The sequence below is a fragment of the Saccopteryx bilineata genome, chromosome 7, assembly GCF_036850765.1.
Source record: "Saccopteryx bilineata isolate mSacBil1 chromosome 7, mSacBil1_pri_phased_curated, whole genome shotgun sequence".
Taxonomy (NCBI): domain Eukaryota; kingdom Metazoa; phylum Chordata; class Mammalia; order Chiroptera; family Emballonuridae; genus Saccopteryx; species Saccopteryx bilineata.
The window spans coordinates 82,624,890-82,646,618 of NC_089496.1; the positions used below are offsets into that span (position 1 = coordinate 82,624,890).

The following is a 21,729-nucleotide window of genomic DNA, read 5'->3' on the forward strand; positions in this document are numbered from 1 at the left end:
ACAGAAAGGCCTCTGACTCTGCATCTCTGTAGGGTAACACGGGCACCCACTCCCGGTGCTTAGGAAGAAATCTCTCACCCACTAACTACGAGCCGACCAGGGATCAGGTAAAATGGCTGCCCCGCTTGTCTTTCTTTGTTTGGGTTTGGCGCGAGTGTTAGCTTGTATTGCCCGGGTTGCCACAGGATCAGTTTTTCCTCGGCTTGGATCTCCGTGCCACAGCCTGGTTCAGCCGTTTGTGCCACGGCCTGGATCTATTCACCCCCTTTGCCCGCCTCAGTTTCTATATTCACAGTTACCAGAGAAAGCTGCCCTGTTTAGGTTAGTGAGGAAGGCGGAGCATTTCTTACTCTAATTCCTTCGGGGTTTGGTTATATATTTAGCCAATTTTTCACTCGACCATACCTTCAGGTGTATTGCGAAGCATCTGGAGGCTCCAAGTATAGGTTTTTCTGTTTCTGGTTGAAGATCTTGTTGAGTTTTGGGGGAGATTTATCGGTATCGCTTCCTACCTCGCCATTACTCTGACGTCATCCAACATGTCTTTTGATTGGATCATTTAATCCATTTACATTTAAGGTTATTATTTATTTATTTATTTATTTATTTATTTATTTATTTATTTTTACAGAGACAGAGAGAGAGAGTCAGAGAGAGGGGTAGACAGACAGGAATGGAGAGATGCGAAGCATCAATTGTTAGTTTTTCGTTGCGCATTGCAACACCTTAGTTGTTCATTGATTGCTTTCTCATATGTGCTTTCTCATTGCAACACCTTAGTTGTTCATTGATTGCTTTCTCATATTGCTTTCTCATATGTACTTCAGCAGACCAAGTAACCCCTTGCTGGAACCAGCGACCTTGGGCCCAAGCTGGTGAGCTTTTGCTCAAACCAGATGAGACTGCGCTCAAGCTGGTGACCTCGGGGTCTCAATCCTGGGTACTTCTGCATCCCAGTTCAATGCTCTATCCACTGCATCACCGCCTGGTCGCGCTAAGGTTATTATTGATATGTAGTTTTTTATTGCCATTTTATTCTTTAAAACTGTATTCCTTTTTTGCTATATTCTTTTCCCACTTTGATCTGTTTACAACAGGCCCCTTAACATTTCCTGCAGCATTGGTTTGGTTGTAATGAATTCCTTGAGTTTTTGTGTTTTTTTTTTTTGTATGGGAAGCTTTTTATTTCTCCTTCAATTTCAAATGATAGCCTTGCTGGATAAAGTAGTCTTGGTTGTAGGTTCTTGTTCTGCATTACTTTGAATATTTCTTGCCATTCCCTTCTGGCCTCAAGTGTTTCTGTTGAGAAGTCAGATGTCATCCTAATGGGTGCTACTTTGTAGGTGATAGCTTTTTTTTCTCTTGCAGCTTTTAATATTTTCTCTTTATCTCTTAGCTTTGGTATTTTAATTATGATGTGTCTTGCTGTAGGTTTCTTTGGGTTTCTCTTTAATGGAGTTCACTGTTCTTCTTGAACTTGTGAGAGTTTCTCCTGCATTTATTTAGGGAAGTTTTCAGCTATAATATGATTGAAAAAAGTCTCTATTTCTTGTTCTTTCTCTTTTTCTTCAGGAACCCCTATGATATGGATGTTATTTCTCTTCATGTTGTCACAGAGCTCTCTAAGAGTTTCCTCAGACTTTTTGAGTCTCTTTTCCTTTTTTTTCTCTGCTTTCTTGCCTTTATTCAAGTTGTCCTCCAACTCACTGATTCGATCCTCAGCTCTATCCATCCTGTTTTTAATCCCTTCCATTGTGGTCTTCATTTCTGATATTGTATTTGTCATCTCCGACTGATTCTTTTTTAATATTTCAATATCCTTTTTTATACTTGCTATTTCTTTATTTAGATGTTCATAATGACCATCCATTGTTGTTCTAAGATCCCTAAGCATCCTTACAATCATTATTTTGAACTCCGCACCTGGAAGTTTGGTTATCTCTATATCACTCAGTTCATCTCCTGAAGGTTTCTCTTGTGGTTTCATTTGGATTACACTTCTTTGTCTTCTCATTATGTCTGTATTTGGGTATTTTGTTTGTAGAGCTGGTTGAGTCTAGGTTTGGTGTTGTCTATCTCCAGTTTTCAATTGTGTTATTTCTAGGTCTTCTTGGGTTGGCTTCAGCTATTATTTGTAATCCACTTTCGGATTTGGGCCATTTTGAAGTATTGATTTGTTTGTTTTCTTAACAGGTGATAGTCTTGTTTACTGATCTCAGCAGGGGGCTTCCTTGAAACTGTATCCAGGAATGCGGTGGGTATAACATGAGACTCTGAAGGCTTCTTTAGCCAGCTAATCTCACTGGGGGCAGGGTGTTTTCTCAGCTTCAGTAGGGGGAGGTGTGTCTCAGATCTCCATGGAGACTTGAGTTACTGCTCCTCCTCCCCACTTCTTGTTTTCAGCTGTGTCTTGTTGTGATGATTGGAGTTGGATAGATGTCTGGAGATCTCTGATCTGGAAGCACTTCAGCTCTGTTTTGTGAAAGGTTCAGTCCCTCCCCCAGCTATGGCCGCCTCCAGCATGGATGAGTCAGCTGTTTTAGGTCATCTCCTTCATTCCTTAGCCCCTCACAGTCTGTCCCTCTCTCTTTCCTTTCCACTTGGGAGATAAGCTGGTCTTTTCAACACACCTAGCTCCCTGGTCACCAGGCAAGTGCCTGTGAGCAGTAGTTTCTGCACTTTTCCCTTCTGTGAGATCCCCTCTGGGCTCTCAGCCTCACCCCCCTCCCCGATCCTGTAAGCAGGGGAGATTCAGGTGCTCCCTACCAGGTTTGTTGTGGATTCTTCTTTGCTCCTTGGTTTTTGAGAGCTGTTCTTACAGTTCAGAGTTGGGTTTTCATGCTGATTTTTCCCAAATTGATTTGTATTCCAGTTTAGTGGTGAGAGCTGGGAGTCTGTGCGTCCGCCTACTCCGCTGCCATCTTTTTCTCTCCCTGTTTTTTGGTTTTTTAGGTGAGAGGTGGGGCCTTTCCTTGGTTTTTGAGAGCTGTTCTTATAGTCCAGAGTTGGTTTTTCATGCTGATTGTTTCTAAACTGATTTGTATTGTAGTTTGGTGGTGAGAGCTGGGAGTCTGTGCGTCTGCCTACTTTGCTGCCATCTTCAGGTCCTGGTAACTGCTATTTATTAGTGAACAAAACAAAGATCCTTGCTTGTGTGGGACATGTTTGTTAGTTGATGGTGGGTACATATTAGTAATTCATTTTGGATTTACTTTTTTTGTTTTTGGGGTGTTTTTTTTTAATAAAGAGACAGAGAGAGTCAGAGAGAGGGATAAGTAGAGACAGACAGACAGGAATGGAGAGAGATGAGAAGCATCATTCATCAGTTTTTCATTGCGACACCTTAGTTGTTCATTGATTGCTTTCTCATGTGCCTTGATCTTGGGGTTACAGCAGACTGAGTAACCCCTTGCTCAAGCCAGAGACCTTGGGTCCAAACTGGAGAGCTTTACTCACACCAGATGAGCCTGCGCTCATGCTGGTGACTTCAAGGTCTCGAACCTGGGTCTTCCACATCACAGTCCAATGCTCTATCCACTGCACCACCTCCTGGTCAGGCTGGTTCTAATTTTTACTTCCCACATAACTTGTAAAGTTGAATCTCTTTTTACATGTATATTGACCTCATAAAATCTTCTTCTGTTAAGTGACTATTCAAACATTTTTCCCATTCAAAAAAATATTGACAGTGTCTTTGTGGTTTTTTTGGTTCTTTATATAATGTGGATATACATCCTTCCAGAATATATTCATTGTGATCATTTCTCCCACTCTTTATCTTACTTTTTGATTATCTTTTTTTGTTAAGTAAGTGGAGGGGAGATAAGAGACAGACTCCTACATGCACCCCAACCGGTATCCATCTGGCTACCCCTGTCTGGAGCCTCAAATCAACCAAGCTCTCCTCAACTCAAACCAACACAGCCACTGGCTTCAAGAGCAAAGAGCGAGAGAAGGGGGAGAGGAAGGAAGGGGAGATAAGCTGATGGTTGCTTCTCCTACATGTCATGACTGGGGAATCAAACCCAGAACATCCATATACTGGGCGAATGTTCTATCCATGAACCAACTGGCCAGGACAGCCTTTTGGTGATCTTAAATGGTATCATTTGATGAATAGATAGAAGCTTAAATTAATTTAACTAAAGACTTATTTGACAATCTCTTATAATAAGTGCTGTCTACAGAGTTTAAGGCCATAAAGACATTCTCTTATGTCTCACACAAGAGGCTTTATAGTTTTATTTTGTACAGGACAGGGGAAATTAGAAGAGACAGAGCTTAGGAATGTTGTTCCTCCTGTTCAGAAAGAGGTGGGTAATGGCTCACACACTGAACAGAAAGCGTCTGGCTCATTCAGATGAGGCCGGAGGGTCTTGTTCTGCAACCTGGCAGCGTGTCCCTGCTTCACACTGGAATGAAACAGAGCTTATAGTCGGGCGGTACAGAGCCTAGCGCAGAGACAGCTGGAGTGATGTCAATGTCCTTCAGATCAACCACAGGCTTCAGGGTAAAATGCTGTAAAATGTGGGTCAGTATTAAAAACAGCTCCATGCGGGCCAGGCCTTCTCCAGCACAAACCCTTTTTCCTAAAAATGACACAGAAATTACATATTAATTTAATTCTATTTCTGAGTTAACACACAGAGAGGCTGAAAAAATATGGAAATAAAAATAAATATATAAGTATATTAATAAAAGACTAATTAATTTATGTCTTCTCTTATCTACAGCGGAACCTGGTTTCCTTAATTCTCGCAGTACCGACTTCTGTGTGCGTGCTGCAAGAAAGATTCTATTCTGTGCTCCCACGTTGGACTTGATTTCCTGTGGTTTGTCAGTGACATCTTTCCATGCACACACACACATGCTGACCTACTCAACTGGCATGAGGCACACACTGTACTTTTCCATGGTCAGTTCCAAGGCTCAGTAACAGGTTTGTTTCCCCTCACCTGTATTCTAAAGTATAATCTTAATCTTTTCATGTCGCCGCTTTAAAATTTTTCAAGAGTTTACCATTGCCAAGTATAAAAAGACCTCAAAAATTAGCCACAGCATTATTATCCACTAATCCCCAAACAGACTGGCAATTTCAGATGTTGTCTCAAATTCAGCGGTCCCTCCACATGGAATAGTCTTCCCCTCTGCTCTGCCGGCTGACACTCTCTACATTTTACTAGATCCTGTTCAGATGTCATTTACTCTATGCAAACTTCTGTGACGTGCTCAGGGTATGTAACTCACTCCCTGAGTTACATACTCATATGTTTCCACAGCCTTCATTAATGTTCTAACACAGCACATGTCACATGAAGTTCTAATAATTCATCTGTCTCACTGACTGGAATATAAGCTCTTAAGGTAAGGCCTTTCATCTTGAAATGATGCCTACAGTGTCAGACAAAAGCAAGTCTGCAAACCCAGTGATATGAATAGAAACTTTGAGCAGGCTCATTACACAGAAAGAAAGATAAGGCCTTTTACTCTCTCTTCTTCCCTCTGTTTCTCCTTTGGAGTGTGCTGAATATTCTCTGGGTCTTCTTCCTTTCAGGTCCATTCTGTGTGTGTTTGTCTTTGGTGTTTACTCTCTGCTCAAGAAGCTGATTTCTATGACTTGCATAAACCCAGAAGTTGGTTCCTTTCTGAGTTCTGAATAAATTCAGAGGATTAGATATTGAAATGGCCAGAGTATTTAATCCTCACTCCCACCCTGTCGGACCGCAGTTTAGACAGTGGCTCTATTCCTCTGCCTCTAAACGCATCACCTGTTGAGGGGTCCCATCCCTCTTTGCTAAAGATCTACTTGGATTCCAGTAATAGTCACCATCCCTTGCTCCTTTCAACCTAGGATGGTGATGTTTTTCCCCTGCTGGTGTCAGCCCCTGAGTGCTTTAGCACACCTCATTACTTCCCTTAATCTTCTCACACTCCAAAAAACTGTCTTTGCATTAAACATATGTGTGTTTGTGTGTGACAGAGACACAGAGAGGGACAGACAGGAAGGGAGAGAGATAAGAAGAATCAATTATTCATTACAGCTCCTTAATTGTTCATTGATTGCTTTCTCATATGTGCCTTGACCAGGGGGCTACAGCAGAGAAAGTGACACCTTGCTAAAGCCAGTGAACATGGGTTCATATCTATGACCCCTAGATCAAGCCAACATCCTCACGCTCAAGCTGGTGAGTGTGCTCAAGCCGGTGACTTCAGGGTTTCGTACCTGGGTCCTTTGCATCCCAGTGTGAAGCTCTATCCACTGCACTACTGCCTGGTCAGGCTCTTTAAATTTTCTTTAGTTGACTTTCTGAGTATGCCACCTATTTCTTTTGGGACCCTCACAAATTAAAGGAAAGCACTGAAATAAAACTTCCTGCAAGAACATTTCTCATACCTTCTAAATACTCTACCCTCTGCCCTGGCAACACAGAGGACAAGAGTCAGGAGCTTCTGACACTGGCCTGTAGCTCATTCTGTTAGAGCGTCATCTGAAACGCCAAGGTTGTAGTTTCGATCCCCAGCCAGGTCACATATGGAAAGTGATCAATGAATATACAACTAAGTGGAACAGCAAATGAATGCTTCTCTCTCTTTCTCTTTCTCCCCCTTTCTCTCTCTGTCTCTCTAAAACAAAACAATACAAAGATAAAAAGAGTCAGAAGCTTCTGTTTGGTTCCCACAACAGCCCTTCGAAGACCATTTGTCTCTCTGTGGTCTCATTGCCTGTTAATATTGGGGACTGAAATATCAACAGGGTTTTTAGAGTTATTTCTGGGGGACAGAGGCGTGGGGAACTGGCTGCTGCCCAACCACTCACCTCGCTGGCAAAAAGCTAAGCCCTTCCCCACACCTCCATGTTAGCTGTGATGTCCGTCCTTCCCCCCATGTTCCCTGAAGGAAAAACTGGCTTCTTTGTGCATGTTAAGTATTGGTGAGGTTTTTTTGCATTTGGTAGAATTCTTGAGTTGCCTTGTAAATTGTAATCAGATAAGTCATTAATTTTATAATGGCCCATTTTGTCCTATAATAAAGGAAGATGTGGTTTCTGGGGCGGCCATGTTTTTCTCTGCTAGGACGGTATTTTCTGCTAGCAGTAATTGCAAAGCCTTTCCAAAACCATCTTTTATATTCTTCCATTTTTATTTAATTAATTCCTCACCGTTCCCGCTCAGGACCTGAATATACTCATTGCGGCTGGCCCACAGCATGTTTATCTGTCCTCCTCTCTTTCAGAGAGGGTATCTGTTTCTTTTTAGACAGTCAGACTCCCGCATGCACCCCATGCACCCCACCGGGATCCACCCGGCATGCCCACCAGGGGCGACGCTCTACCCAACAGGCAGCGATGCTCTGCCCCTCCAGGGCGTCGCTCTGCCGCAACCAGAGCCACTCTAGCGCCTGGGGCAAAGGCCAAGGAACCATCCCCAGTGCCCGGGCCATCTTTGCTCCAATGGAGCCTTGGCTGCAGGAGGGGAAGAGAGAGACAGAGAGGAAGGAGGGGGTGGGGTGGAGAAGCAAATGGGCGCTTCTCCTATGTGCCTTGGCTGGGAATCAAACCTGGGTCCCCCGCACGCCAGGCCAACGCTCTACCGCTGAGCCAACCGGCCAGGGCCAGATCTGTTTCTTATTCACACTTTATCCTTGGATCTGAGCATGAGTATGCTGTATACGGGGTCCTCAGGGAAGTGTACTGAATGAACTGACTCTAGCAGGAGCTTTTGGGAATGTCAGTGGTGAATTATGGGACAGAACTCATTGAGCAGTCTCCAATCCAATGAGAAATAACCTGGACTTTGGGAGTGGTGCCTCTGTTCTCATGCAAATGACAATTTGTCCAGCCCAGGGTGGCCTCCCCACAAAGCCCTGCCTCATCTCTTTGGTATCTGATGTACAAATAGAATTGAAACTTGCTTACCTGCTGAAAAAGGCATGAAGTAGTCACTCTTCTTAAAGTTGCCTCTTTCATCTAAGAAGTGGCCGGGGTCAAACTGGTCTGGGTTAGGAAACTCTTTGTTATCATGCAGGATAGAAGTTAGAGATGTGAATATGGATGTGCCCTGATATAAAAAGAAACAGACAAATTGGATTAAAGAATGTTATGCTGGGCCCTGGCCGGTTAGCTCAGCGGTAGAGCGTCGGCCTGGCGTGCGGGAGTCCCGGTTCGATTCCCGGCCAGGGCACACAGGAGAAGCGCCTATCTGCTTCTCAACCCCTCTCCCTCTCCTTCCTCTCTGTCTCTCTCTTCCTCTCCCACAGTGAGGCTCCACTGGAGCAAAGATGGCCCGGGTGCTGAGAATGGCTCTGTGGCCTCTGCCTCAGGCGCTAGAATGGCTCTGGATGCATCAGAGCGACGTCCCAGAGGGGCAGGGCATCACCCCCTGGTGGGTATGCCAGGAGGATCCCGGTTGGGCACATGCGGGAGTCTGTCTGACTGCCTCCCTGTTTCCAGCTTCGGAAAAATGAAAAAAAAAAAAGAAAAAGAATGTTATGCAGGCCCTGTCCAGTTGGCTCACTGGTACAGCATCTGAATGGCTTGTGTCCTGGGTTTGATTTCTGTTCAGGGCACACAGAAGGTTGCTTCTCCACCCCTCTGCCTCTCACTTCTCTTTCTCTATCTTTCTCTCTCTTTTCCTCCCCTTCTATAGCCATGGCTCAATTAAAATGGTCTCAGACGGGCAGAACATCGCCCCCTAGTGAGCATGACTGGTGGATCCCAGGCAGGCACATGCAGGAGTCTGTCACTGCCTCCCCTCCTCTCACTATATGGGAAAAAAAATATTATGTAGTTTTTTAAAAAGTCCATTCATCAAATCCTTTTGTTTTATACACCAAATAATTGAGGTATTAAAAGAGAATTTATTTTATGTCACAGAATGAATTAGTGACGAAGCCTAATAGGTCTTAAACCATATAAGCCAGTCCAAGGCACTGTTCATGGACCCCAAGGCCATCATCTTTAGTTTGTAGTCTGATATCAGCACTTGTTTTTCAGAAAACTAAGGACACTCTCTGGAGTGCACTATCCTTAATTGCACTATTGTCAAAACTGTTGATGTGGAAGAGCAAGATGGCGATGGAGTAGGCAGACATACCAACTTCCACCTCCCAGAACCAAAGTGAATTACAACTTACTTTTAAGAACCATCATCTGGAAAAACCATCTATGAACTAAAGTAATAGGGCTCTTTAACCAAGGAACACTGCAGAAGTCACACTGAGACTGGTAGAAAAAGTAGAAACATGGAGAGGGCGGCCCAGCTCCTGGGAGCAAACAGCAGCCCAGAGAGACTTGCATGGCAGGAAGTGAGTTTAGCGGAGAGGTGAGGGTCTTGGGCCCCAGGAACAAAGCCCATCCTGCAGCCCCAGAGCCTCGAAGAAGCGTATGGACAGTGTTTCACAGCAAAACAAGTCAGGATACTGTTTTTGAGAAAGAGACAGATTTCTCAGACCCAGGATTCTTCTTAAATGGACCACACAGAAAACCTCTTTCATGACCACTCACCCGAAAGTCCGGGGTACTAGGAGAGAAGAGAGGACCAGAGTAGCAGGAAGAGAGTGTAATCTAGGAGGCACAGGCAGAAACACTTTGAGGGACAGCCACCCTGACCCCTGGGCTGAGTCACTCCCCAAATCTGAAGTGAATATTTCCCCTGGAACCAGCAATACCAGCAAAGGGAAGCAGGATACCAGCCAAACAAGCTCTTCCATGGCACTAAGAGCAGAGTTGCTTAGAAGGAGGGGACCTTAAGGAATACAGTATTGACTGTTAGGGTCTGAGCTTCAGAGCCCTCACCTATACTACTGAGGGTTTGCTGGAGGGTGGGCGGCAATGGAATGCAGAAGGCATGGTCCCATGGGTGGGGGAAGAAGCCAGGCCGGCCATGACTTAGGCCTGGCCTGAGTTCAGTCTCACATAGCGGAGGTAGAAGGGATCCACGAAAGAGGTCCAGCTGGCTGAAGGCCCGCCTGCAATCCCACCCGCAGGGGAATGGAGAAAGCCTGGGAACTGCAGAGACCCACGGCTGAGCACGGGCATGCAGGCCTGTCTGGCCTAGAGCCCCACTTGCGGCCTGACTTGTGAGCACAGCTTTGCCTGTGGGAGCAGGGTAAAAGCCCAGGAAAAGGCGGAGACCCACGGCTGACCAAATGTGCTCATCCCTGCCAGCAGTGCCGAGGCTTGTGGCCCCAGGTGTGGTATGCAGGCCCACTAATGAGGGCGGGGTGAAGGCGAAGGCTTGTAGACCCGGGAACGAGAACGCAGCCCTTCCCGTGGAGGTGAGGTGGAAACTGCAGCAACAGCCACAGCTGGCAGGTGCAAGCAAAGCCCATACCCGAACACCTGAGGCAGCGGCAGAGATGGTGGTGGGCCTGCAGACACACCACACCTAGGGAATGACAAAATGGAAGGCAGAGAAATGCAACCTAATTGAATCAAGAGAAATACCAGAAAAGGACTTGAATGAGTCTGATATAACCAAATTACCAGATGCAGAGTTTAAAATTATGATTGTTAATATGCTCAAAGATCTTAAAACAACAATAGATGGTCATAATGAACAACTAAATAAAGAGATAGCAAGTATAAAAAAGGATATTGAAATAAAAAAGAAATCAGTCAGAAATGACAAATGCAATATCAGAAATAAAGACTACAATGAAAGGAATTAAAAGTAGGGTGGATGAAGCTGAGGATCAAATCAGTGAGTTAGAGGAAAAGATAAACGCAGGCATGGAATCAGAGCAGCAAAAAGAAAAGAGACTCAAAAAGTCTGAGGAAATTCTAAGAGAGCTCTGTGACAACATGAAGAGAAATAACATCCATAACATAGGGGTTCCTGAAGAAGAAGAGAAAGAACAAGGGATAAAGACTTTGTTCAACAAATCATAGCTGAAAACTTCCCTAAATTGATGCAGAAAAAAGTCACACAAGTTCAAGAAGCACAGAGAATTCCATTAAAGAGAAACGCAAAGAAATCTACACCAAGACACATCATAATTGAAATACCAACGCTAAGTGATAAAGAGAAAATATTAAAAGCTGCTAGAGAGAAAAAAACTATCATCCAAAAAGTAGCCCCCATAAGGATGACATCTGACTTCTCAACCAAAACACTTGAGGCCAAAAGGGAAAGGCAAGACATATTCAAAGGAATGCAGAACAAGAGCCTACAACCAAGGCTACTTTATCCAGCAAGGCTATCATTTGAAATTGAAGGATAAATAAATTATTTCCAGACAAAAAAAAAAAAACTCAAGGAATTCATTACAACCAAACCAATGTTTCAAGAAATGTTAAGGAGCCTGTTGTAAACAGATCAAAGGGGGAAAAAATATGACAAAAGAGGAATACAGCTTTAAAGAATAAAATGGCAATAAACAACTACATATCAATAATAACCTTAAATGTAAATGGATTCAATTATCCAATCAAAAAACAGAGGGTAGTTGCATGGATAAGAAAACAGAACCCATACATATGCTGTCTATAAGACACACCCCTCAAAACAAAAGATGCACATAGATTGAAGGTAAAATATATATCAGGCAAATGTAAATGAAAATAAAGCTGGGGTAGCAATACTTATATTAGACAAAAATGGACTTTAAAACAAAGGCTATAATAAGAGATAAAGTAAGTCATTATATAATGATAAAGGGAGCAATCCAACAGGAATATATAACCATTATAAATATCTACGCACCTAATATAGGAGCACCTCAATATATAAAGAAGACTTTGTTGAATATAATGAGTGAGATCAACAGCAATATTATAATAGTAGGAGATTTTAATACCCCAGTAACATCACTAGATAGATCCTCAAGAAAGAAAATTAACAAAGAAACAGCAGACTTAAAGAACACACTAGATCAACTTGATTTAATAGATATTTTCAGAACCTTTCACCCTAAAGCAGCAGAATATACATTTACATTCTTTTCAAGTGCTCATGATACATTCTCTAGGATAGACCACATGTCAAGGCACAAAAGCAGTCTCAAAAAATTTAAGAAGATAGAGATCATATCAAGCACATCCTCTGATTACACAGGCATGAAACTAGAAATCAACCACAACAGACAAACTGAAACATTCTCAAACATTTGGAAACTAAATAGCATGTTATTAAATAACGAATGGGTTAACAATGAGATCAAAGAAGAAATTTAAAAATTCCTAGAAACGAATGATAATGAGCATACAACAACTCAAAATTTATGGTACACAGCAAAAGCAGTGCTTGAGAGGGAAGTTCATAGCATTACAGGCATACTTTAAGAAGCTAGAAAAAGCTAAAGTAAACAACGAAACCCTGCATCTAATAGAACTAGAAAAAGAACAGCAAGTAAATCCTAGAAGTAGTAGAAGGAAGGAAATAATAAAGATCAGAGTGGAAATAAATGACATAGAGGCAAAAGAAACAATACAGAGGATCAAAGAAACAAGAAGCTGGTTCTTTGAAAAGGTAAACAAGATCAAGAAACCTTTAACCATATTCATCAAGAAAAAAAGAGAGAGGACTCAAATAAATAAAATTAGAAATGAGAGTGAAGAAATAACAACTGACACAACAGAAATACAAAAGGTTGTAAGAAAATATGAAGAACTGTATGCTAAAAAATTAGACAACCTAGATGAAATGGACAAATTCCTTGAAACATATAATATTTTAAAATTCAATCTGGAAGAATCAGAAAACCTAAACAGACCAATTTAAACAAATGAGGTCAAAACAGTTATTAAAAATCTCCCAACCAACAATAGCCCGGGACCCGATGGCTTCACAAGTGAATTCTACCCAATATTCAAAGAACAACTAAGTCCTATACTTCTCAAGATATTTCAAATAATTCAAGAAGAAAAAACCTTTCAAGCTCCTTTTATGAGGTGAGCATAATTCTGTTTTCAAAACCAGGCAAAGAGAACACAAAAACAGAAAATTATAGGCCAATATCCCTGATGAATCTAGATGCTAAAATCCTCAACAAAATATTAACCAGCTGGAATCAGCAATATATGAAAAAAATCATACACCATGATCAAGTGGGATTTATTCTGGGGAGGCAAGGCTGGTACATATTTGCAAATCAATCAATGTGATTCATCACATAAATAAATTGAAAGAGAAAAACCACATGATATTTTCAATAGATGCAGAAAATGCATTTGATAAAATCCAGCACCCATTCATAATCAAAACTCTCAGTAAAGTGGGAATACAGGGAATATACCTCAACATGATTAAGGCCATCTATGACAAACCCACAGCCAACATCATACTCAATGGGCAAAAGTTAAAAACAATCCCCTTAAGATCAGGAACAAGGCAAGGGTGCCCCATTTCACCACTCTTATTCAACATAGTCCTAGAAGTTTTAGCCACAGCAATCAGACAAGAAGAAGAAATAAAAGGCATCCAAATTGGAAAAGAAGTAAAACTATCATTATTTGCAGATGATATGATATTGTATGTAGAAAACCCTAAAGTCTCAGTTAAAAAATTATTGGACCTGATAAATGAATTCAGCAAGGTGGCAGGATATAAAATTAATACTCAAAAATCAGAGGAATTTTTATACACCAACAATGAACAGTCAGAAAGAGAAATTAAGGAAACAATTCCCTCACTACTGCAACAAAAAATAAATAAAGTACCTAGGAGTAAATTTAACCGAGAAGACTAAAGACTTGTACTAGTAAAATTATAAAACATTGATTAAAAAAATCAAGGAAGGCCCTGGCCGGTTGGCTCAGCAGTAGAGCATCAGCCTGGTGTGCGGGGGACCCGGGTTCAATTCCCGGCCAGGGCACATAGGAGAAGCGCCCATTTGCTTCTCCACCCCACCCCCTCCTTCCTCTCTGTCTCTCTCTTCCCCTCCCGCAGCCAAGGCTCCATTGGAGCAAAGATGGCCCGGGCGCTGGGGATGGCTCCTTGGCCTCTGCCCCAGGCACTAGAGTGGCTCTGGTTGCGGCAGAGCGATGCCCCGGAGGGGCAGAGCATCGCCTCCTGGTGGGCAGAGCGTCGCCCCTGGTGGGCGTGCCGGGTGGATCCCGGTCGGGCGCATGCGGGAGTCTGTCTGACTGTCTCCCCATTTCCAGCTTCAGAAAAATACAAATAAAAAATCAAGGAAGATTGAAACAAGTGGAAGCATATACCGTGCTCATGGTTAGAAAGAATAAACATCATTAAAATGTCTATATTACCCAAAGCAATTCATAAATTCAATGCAATATCAATTAAAATACCAATGACATACTTCAAAGATACAGAACACATATTTTAAAAATTTATATGGAACCAAAAAAGAACATGAATAGCCCCAGCAATCTTGAAAAGGAAATATAAAGTGGGAGGTATCACACTTCCGGACATCAAGTTATACTACAAGGCCATTGTACTCAAAACAGCCTGGTACTGGCATAAGAACAGGCATACAGATCAATGGAACAGAACAGAGAACCCAGAAATAAACCCATACCTTTATGGACAACAGATAGGAGGTAAGAGTATACAATGGAGTAAAGACAACTGCTTCAACAAATGGTGTTGGGAAAATTGGACAGCTACCTACAAAAAAAACGAAACTAGACCACCAACTTACACCATTCACAAAAATAAACTCAAAATGGATAAAAGACTTAAATGTAAGCTGTGAAACCATAAGTATCTTAGAAGAAAATATAGGCAGTAAGTTCTCTGATATCTCTTGCAGCAATATATTTGCTGATTTATTTCCATAGGCAAGGGGAATAAAAGAAAAACAAATGGGACTACATCAAACTAAAAAGCTTTTCCAGGCCCTGGCCAGTTGGCTCAGTGGTAGAACGTCAGCCTGGCATGCAGGAGTCTCAGGTTTGATTCCCGGCCAGGGCATAAAGGAGAAGCGCCCATCTGCTTCTCTACCCTTCCCCCTCTCCTTGCTCTCTGTCTCTCTCTTCCCCTTCCGCAACCAAGGCTCCATTGGAGCAAAGTTGGCCCGGACGCTGAGGTTGGTTCTATGGCCTCTGCCTCAGGTGCTAAAATGGCTCTGGTTGCAACAGAGCAACGCTCCAGATGGGCAGAGCATCACCCCCTGGTGAGCATGACCGGTAGATCCCGGTCGGGCGCATGCAGGAGTCTTTCTGACTGCCTCCCATTTCCAACTTTGGAAAAAAAAAAAAAAAAAAAAAAAAAAAAAAAAAAAAAAAGCTTTTGCACAGCTAAAGAAAATAAGAACAGAATAAAAAGACAAACTACACAATGGGAGAACATATTCAACAATACGTCTGATAAGGGGTTAATAACCAAAATTTATAAAGAACTTGTAAAATTCAACACCAGGAAGATAAACAATCTAATCAAAAATGGGCAAAAGAAATGAATAAACACTTCTCCAAAGAGGACATACAGACAGCCAATAGAAAGATGAAAAAATGCTCAACATCACTAATCATTAGAGAAATGCAAATGAAACCACAATGAGATATCACCTCACACCAGTCAGAATGGCACTCATCAACAAAACAACACAGTATAAGTGCTGGCGAGGATGTGGAGAAAAGGGAACCCTCCTGCACTGCTAGTGGGAATGCAGACTGGTGCAGCCACTGTGGAAAACAGTATGGAGATTCCTCAAAAAATGAAAAATGAAACTGCCTTTTGACCCAGCTATCCCACTTTTAGGAATATACACCAAGAACACCATAGCACTGTTTCAAAAGGGGAAATGCACCCCAATGTTAATGGCAGCATTGTTCACCATAGCAAAGATCTGGAAACAGTCCAAGTGTCCATCAGTGAATGAGTGGATTAAAAGCTGTTTTACATATATACAGTGGAATACTATGGAGCCATGAAAAAGAAGGAAATGTTACCTTTTGCGACAACATGGATGGACATGGAAACTATTATGTTAAGTGAAATAAGCCAGGCAGAAAAACAATAATATCATATGACCTCACTCATTTGAGGAATCCAATGTACAATGTGAACAAAGAAACAGAATTGAGACAGAGGAGGGATCAAAGGGACCAGAGGAAATGAGAACAGAGGGAAAGGGGATGATAGGATGGGATAAACCTGAAGGGAGATGGGGAGGGCGTTATATGGAGATGGGCAAGGGAGATGTTGAGGGGAATACGGGGGAGGGCGTATGCATTCAGGGTGACACTATAATCTATGTAAACACAATAAATTAAAATCAATAATAAAAAAAAAGGAAAAAAAGTGCTGATGTGCCTCACCTGTGGTGGCACAGTGGAGAAAGCATCAACTTGGAATGCTGAGGTCGCCAGTTCAAAGCCCTGGGCTTTCCTGGTCAAAGTATATATGGGAATTGAGGCTCCCTGCTCCTTCCCCCTTTCTCTCTTTCTCTCTCTCTCTCTCTCTCTCTTTCTCTCTCTCTCTCCTCTTTCTCTAAAATTGAATAAATAAAAAAATAGTTAAAAAGTGCTGATGTCACTGAAAATCCAAGTCATTCTCTTTGAAACCAAGTATGAGGTATTTCTCAAAACTACCTGAGTGGCTGTATTCTTGAAAACCCTTTACTTCCCAATCAGAATGAGAAAATAGTATCCCTCCTCCTAATGATTTCTTTCAGTTGACTTGCAGCTTTTCTTTTTTTCATGAAAAGTTTGACGAGTAAGTGACACAGACAGCTGAGGAGACAAGGGGAGGACAGGCTGCTGGCTAAGTGGGGAGAGTAGTAAACACACTGGAGAGCAGAGACGTGGACAGCAGACTGCGCTAACGGACATGCAGGGTGCACTGAAATCCTCGGGAACGTAAGCGCTATTATATTTATAAAGTAGTGTCAGCAGACTAGAAGGAAAGGAACACAGAGGGTGAGGTGCCTGAGTTTTGAACGTGCAATACCTGTAGAAAGTGAAGCAGACTGTAATTCCACTACAGTGACAGTCAGAATCTGATTCCTAAGGAAAAGTGGAGATGAAATATCTCTCACCTTCGGAATAAAGTATCCTCTGAAGTTAATGTCCCGGGTCACCTCATGGGGCAGGTTGGTGGGAACAAGGTCAATGTATCTCTGGATCTCGTGCACCACGGCGTCCGTGTAGGGCATGCGGCTCCTGTCCTGCATGCAGGGGCTCCGGTTTCTGCCAACCACACGGTCAATCTCTTCCTGGACTTTAGCTGGCACGGCAGGAATCAGAATGTATGTGAAATGGAACACTCTTGTGAAATGACTGTCTTAATTTTGGTTACATTGTGGCGGGAGATTGGAAGAAAGGAAAACGATGTTTGGCTACCTCCATAAGGGAGAAAAAGAAACAGATTTTTAGTTTCTTGGGCTAATAATTCGAGTCTCATTAGAGACTTAAATATATGTGCATGTAAAATGCAATTGTACCGTGAAATTCACTTCTCAACTTTGATTCTCTATTTTGTGTATTTTTGTTTAATGGACTAGGGGGCCTGGGATCCTGAATGATCACTACAAACCATGTAGTTTAACCTCTTTGTATATGCAGTTTTTGTTTTATTAAATGTGTAACTTCCAAGGGAGTAAGAGCTTCCCAGTACAGTAAGTGCTTAATAAATAGAGCAATTAAATGAGATGTTTAGTAGACTCAGCATAGAGGAACAAGAAGTTAACATTTATTTAGCATGAAAAATTTGATAGGCATGCTACACAATTTATAATATCTCAAAATAGTTTTATGTGTTGGATATTAGTTTGTTTATCTTAAAAATGAAAAAAAGAGGACCAGAAAAGTAAATATATTTATTAAGGACATCCAGGTATTATGTGGTCTTATTCCCAAATCCACCGTCTTTGAACTAAATAAGATTGTTGTAAGTAATTTGTGTCAGTGAATTATATTTTTCCTTTACCTACAAAGTATATCATGTTAATAGCTGAAGTAGGACTATCCATTAGTTAAGAACAAATGCTTATTAACTTTCTCTTTGTTGAAAAGACTCTGTGAATGTTAGGAAGTATTATCATCTCCTTAAACAGAAGAGGGCGTCATACAGGGAAAGGTAGTCATGAGTCTGAGGTCACACAGCTATGTGCTAGTAGAGCAGAACCTGCAGCCACTGTTGTTAGAGCCTACAACCCATTTTCTCTACTACCGGGTGGCTACTGTGGACATATGGGATGTATCTACCACATGAAGAATGGTCCTTTAATGGAGCATCTGAAAAATATGTGGCTTAATAGATATAAGGAACGAAGGCTTAAGAATTTTAGAGAAGTTTTAGACTTTGCCTTCTCAGTTTGAGAGATGAGTTTTGCCTAGAAGAGAGTGGTTATATGCAGTGGTTAGGAGCTGCTTATAAAATCCTATGCTTAGCCAAATGTCACAGTGAAAGATAATGATGGCAAGAAAGAAAAGACAAAATATAAATGGATATGATGCAAGAAAAAAACCCACCTAGAAAATGAAAATGGAAGAGCTGGGGAAATATGACACAAGAAGGGCTTTAAATGTGTGTAGGAAAATGTCCCAAACAATTGACAGTCATAATCGACATAGGTCTTACAAGAGTTAGTGAGTTTATTTGGCTAAAACAGTGTGTGTCACATGAAAGAAATACATTGCTATGGTATACCCCAATGTGTTGCAAGCAAAGTGATTTCAAGGCTGTGCTTGTAAATCGCACCTTTTGGAAAACATCCCAGTTATAATGGAGGACAGGGGACTTTAAACCAAGAAGGAAAATCTGATGCTGATGTTGGAGAGAGAGGCTCATGAGATTTAATTATACTAAAGCTGTCTGCATGTACCAAACAGAAAATGACATAACAGTGGAGGAAATAACCTCTTAATATGAACTCAATAAAGAAGATGAGGTAAAATGGGAAAATTGCATTTGTAAGAGAAATCATGCTTCTGAGGAAAATTTTGTTTGCCCATTAGAGTATATTTCAAAAGATTTTTTTATTTGTGTCTAGCTCTTTGTTTAGAAAGTAAGACACTACAGTAGGGAAAGATTATGATTTTCTTGAGTCCCTCTTTACATTGCAAATGCATTTGAGCAGCAATATATTTTGTTTGTTTGACAGAGACAGAGAGAGTCAGAGAGAGAGACAGATAGGGACAGACATGAAAGAAGAGAGATGAGAAGCATCAATTCTTCGTTGTGGCATCTTAGTGTCAATTGATCGCTTGTTTATTGATTGCTTTCTCATATGTACCTTGACATGGGGGCGCTACTGCAGAGCGAGTGACCCCTTGCTCAAGCCAGTGACCTTGGGCTTCAAGCCAATGACATTTGGGCTCAAGCCAGCAACCAATGGGTCATGTCTATGATCCCATGCTCAAGTCAGTGACCCCGCGCTCAAGCTGGTGAGCCTGCTCTCAAGCCACAACCTTGGTGTTTCGAACCTGGGTCCTCCACGTCCCAGTCCAACAGGCTATCCACTGCACCACTGCCTGGTCAGGCTGACAAAGATATATTTATTGGGACAGGGAAGGAATATCAAGTGATATCTTTTTCAACAAAGAGAAAGACTAATTTTTCCCAGATCCTAAGACGGCCCTGCTTACTTCATCTAGTCTGATGCAAATCAAGGATACTCTACCATTACAGGAAGAACAATAACTTCTGCCCTTCAAATCTCTGCTGCACATACATTTTTTTCTCTTTTTGTACTATAATTTAACTTTAATTTCTCTAATGTTTGGAAAATGTATTAGTAATGGAAAATTTTTTTGAATATTGTCTAGACAGGTGAAGAATGGGAGAGTTGTTAGTACTGCCTGCCAATTTTTACCCGAATTTTACCTTTCCCATCGTCTGTAATCATACCTGTGACCTCTGGGTGTTTTAGCAGAAGCAGGAGTCCATATTTCAGGGTGGAGCTTGTTGTCTCCGTTCCCGCACTAAAAATATCCCACACGGTCTGGATCAAGTTTTCCATGGTAAATACAGACTGTTGATTGTGCTTTTCCTAGTAATGATGTATTAGAATTACTATAATTAGAAGAACCTTAGAGATACTGTAATGTACCTCAATATAACATCATTATTTGTTTAATTTGCTTATTTGATAAATTAATCCAGACATCGAGGATGTAATAACTGAAGGTAAAGTTAGATGACTTTTTAGGTGTCTTTTAAACAGTTAAAATAAAATCAGAGTTACAAACTTTCCGTAAGTCCTTTCTGATTCCTACTTTCTCACCCATGAGAGTCAATCAGTTTTTTTAAACATAATTTTTATCAAGTCATCATGACTATTCACTGACAGTATGTGACCTATAGTCTATTTTATCATGTCTAAATTTCTCATTCAGCCTCCAGAACCACCCACCCGCTAACAGCATCACTATTCCCAATGTCACCGGCCATTACACCGACAACAGTTTCTCAGTTACAATCAAGATAACCTCTGAAAATTCCACACACTTGATCATCATTCCCTAGACCCAGTTTGTCATCTCTGTTCATATAAGCCAGAATTTCCTCTAAAACTACCTCATTTAGGGAAATTTCCTAGTAAACCTTTCCAAGGTAAACCATTCTAGGTTCTTATGCATTCCTGAGTTTCCTCACATGTTACACCTTGCATTCACGGAACTTATTTTATGAAAGATATATGTTGTTTGTCATTAATCTTAAATGTGTGTGTACTTGTTTGTGGATGTCTTTAAACCTGTTCCAAATAAAGAACCAGTTTTGTTTTGTTTTTCATTTTTCTGAAGCTGGAAACAGGGAGAGACAGTCAGACAGACTCCCGCATGCGCCCGACCGGGATCCACCCAGCACGCCCACCATGGGGTGACACTCTGCCCACCAGGGGGCGATGCTCTGCCCATCCTGGGCGTTGCCATGTTGCGACCAGAGCCACTCTAGCACCTGAGGCAGAGGCCACAGAGCCATCCCCAGCACCCGGGCCATCCTTGCTCCAATGGAGCCTTAGCTGCGGGAGGGGAAGAGAGAGACAGAGAGGAAAGCGCGGCGGAGGGGTGGAGAAGCAAATGGGCACTTCTCCTGTGTGCCCTGGCCGGGAATCGAACCCGGGTCCTCCACACGCTAGGCTGACGCTCTACCGCTGAGCCAACCGGCCAGGGCCTAAGAACCAGTTTTAACAAAGTAAATACAAAGCCTTGTAAGTCATTTTTAGTGAGAATTTGGAACTATCTCAAGACACTTATTATGGTTTGTAGAAGCAACAGGTTGTATAAGTAGTTAATACATCCTTAGGAAGATGCATTCATTTTATTATCCTAATTTCACTGTGAAAGATTAAAACTAATCCATGAGTCACATCGCCAACAAAGATGAAGTTGAAAATCAGGGTCTTTTATACCTTTTCCATTTGAATCAGGAAGTAGTCAATAAAGTCTCGAGGGTTATTGAGGTCCAGGGATTCCTGGTGTTCTTTTACTTTTTCCAAAATAAATTCCTTCTGTTTAACAATGATTTTAAATAATTCATTATGACATCCAGGGAGATAATGTATTAAGTATGGGAACATATTGTAGAGCTGAAAGAGTAAAGAATCATTCATTAATTCACTCAGCAAAATATCATAGACATATATTATGTGTCAGACACTTTGTTATATGCTGAGCAGCTAAAGATGAATAAGACATGCATCCTGCACTAGGACATACTTGGAATTTGAAAGAAAAGGAACTGGCCTGACCAGTGGTGGTGTAGGGATAGAATATTGTCTTGGGATACAGTCGAGGTTGCAGACTTGTGTGTGGGCTCACTAGCTTGAGCACAGGTGACCAGCTTGAGGATGGGGTCATCACCATGAGTCGATGGTCAC

At 41.8% G+C, this 21,729-nt stretch overlaps 1 protein-coding gene across 1 annotated transcript in view; it reads right to left on the reverse strand.

The window, feature by feature from the left end:
- Positions 1-4,164: 4,164 nt before the first annotated feature.
- LOC136311017 (cytochrome P450 2C21-like) overlaps positions 4,165-21,729 on the reverse strand; it is a 33,799-nt gene continuing 16,234 nt past the window's right edge. Inside the window, exons 5-9 of the mRNA XM_066240167.1 lie at positions 21,262-21,438; positions 19,758-19,899; positions 16,945-17,132; positions 7,916-8,057; positions 4,165-4,589 (exon numbers count right to left, since the gene is read on the reverse strand). Coding sequence (XP_066096264.1) covers positions 4,408-4,589; positions 7,916-8,057; positions 16,945-17,132; positions 19,758-19,899; positions 21,262-21,438 — 831 coding nt within the window. The 3' untranslated portion in view covers positions 4,165-4,407. The remainder of the gene's footprint in view (positions 4,590-7,915; positions 8,058-16,944; positions 17,133-19,757; positions 19,900-21,261; positions 21,439-21,729) is intronic.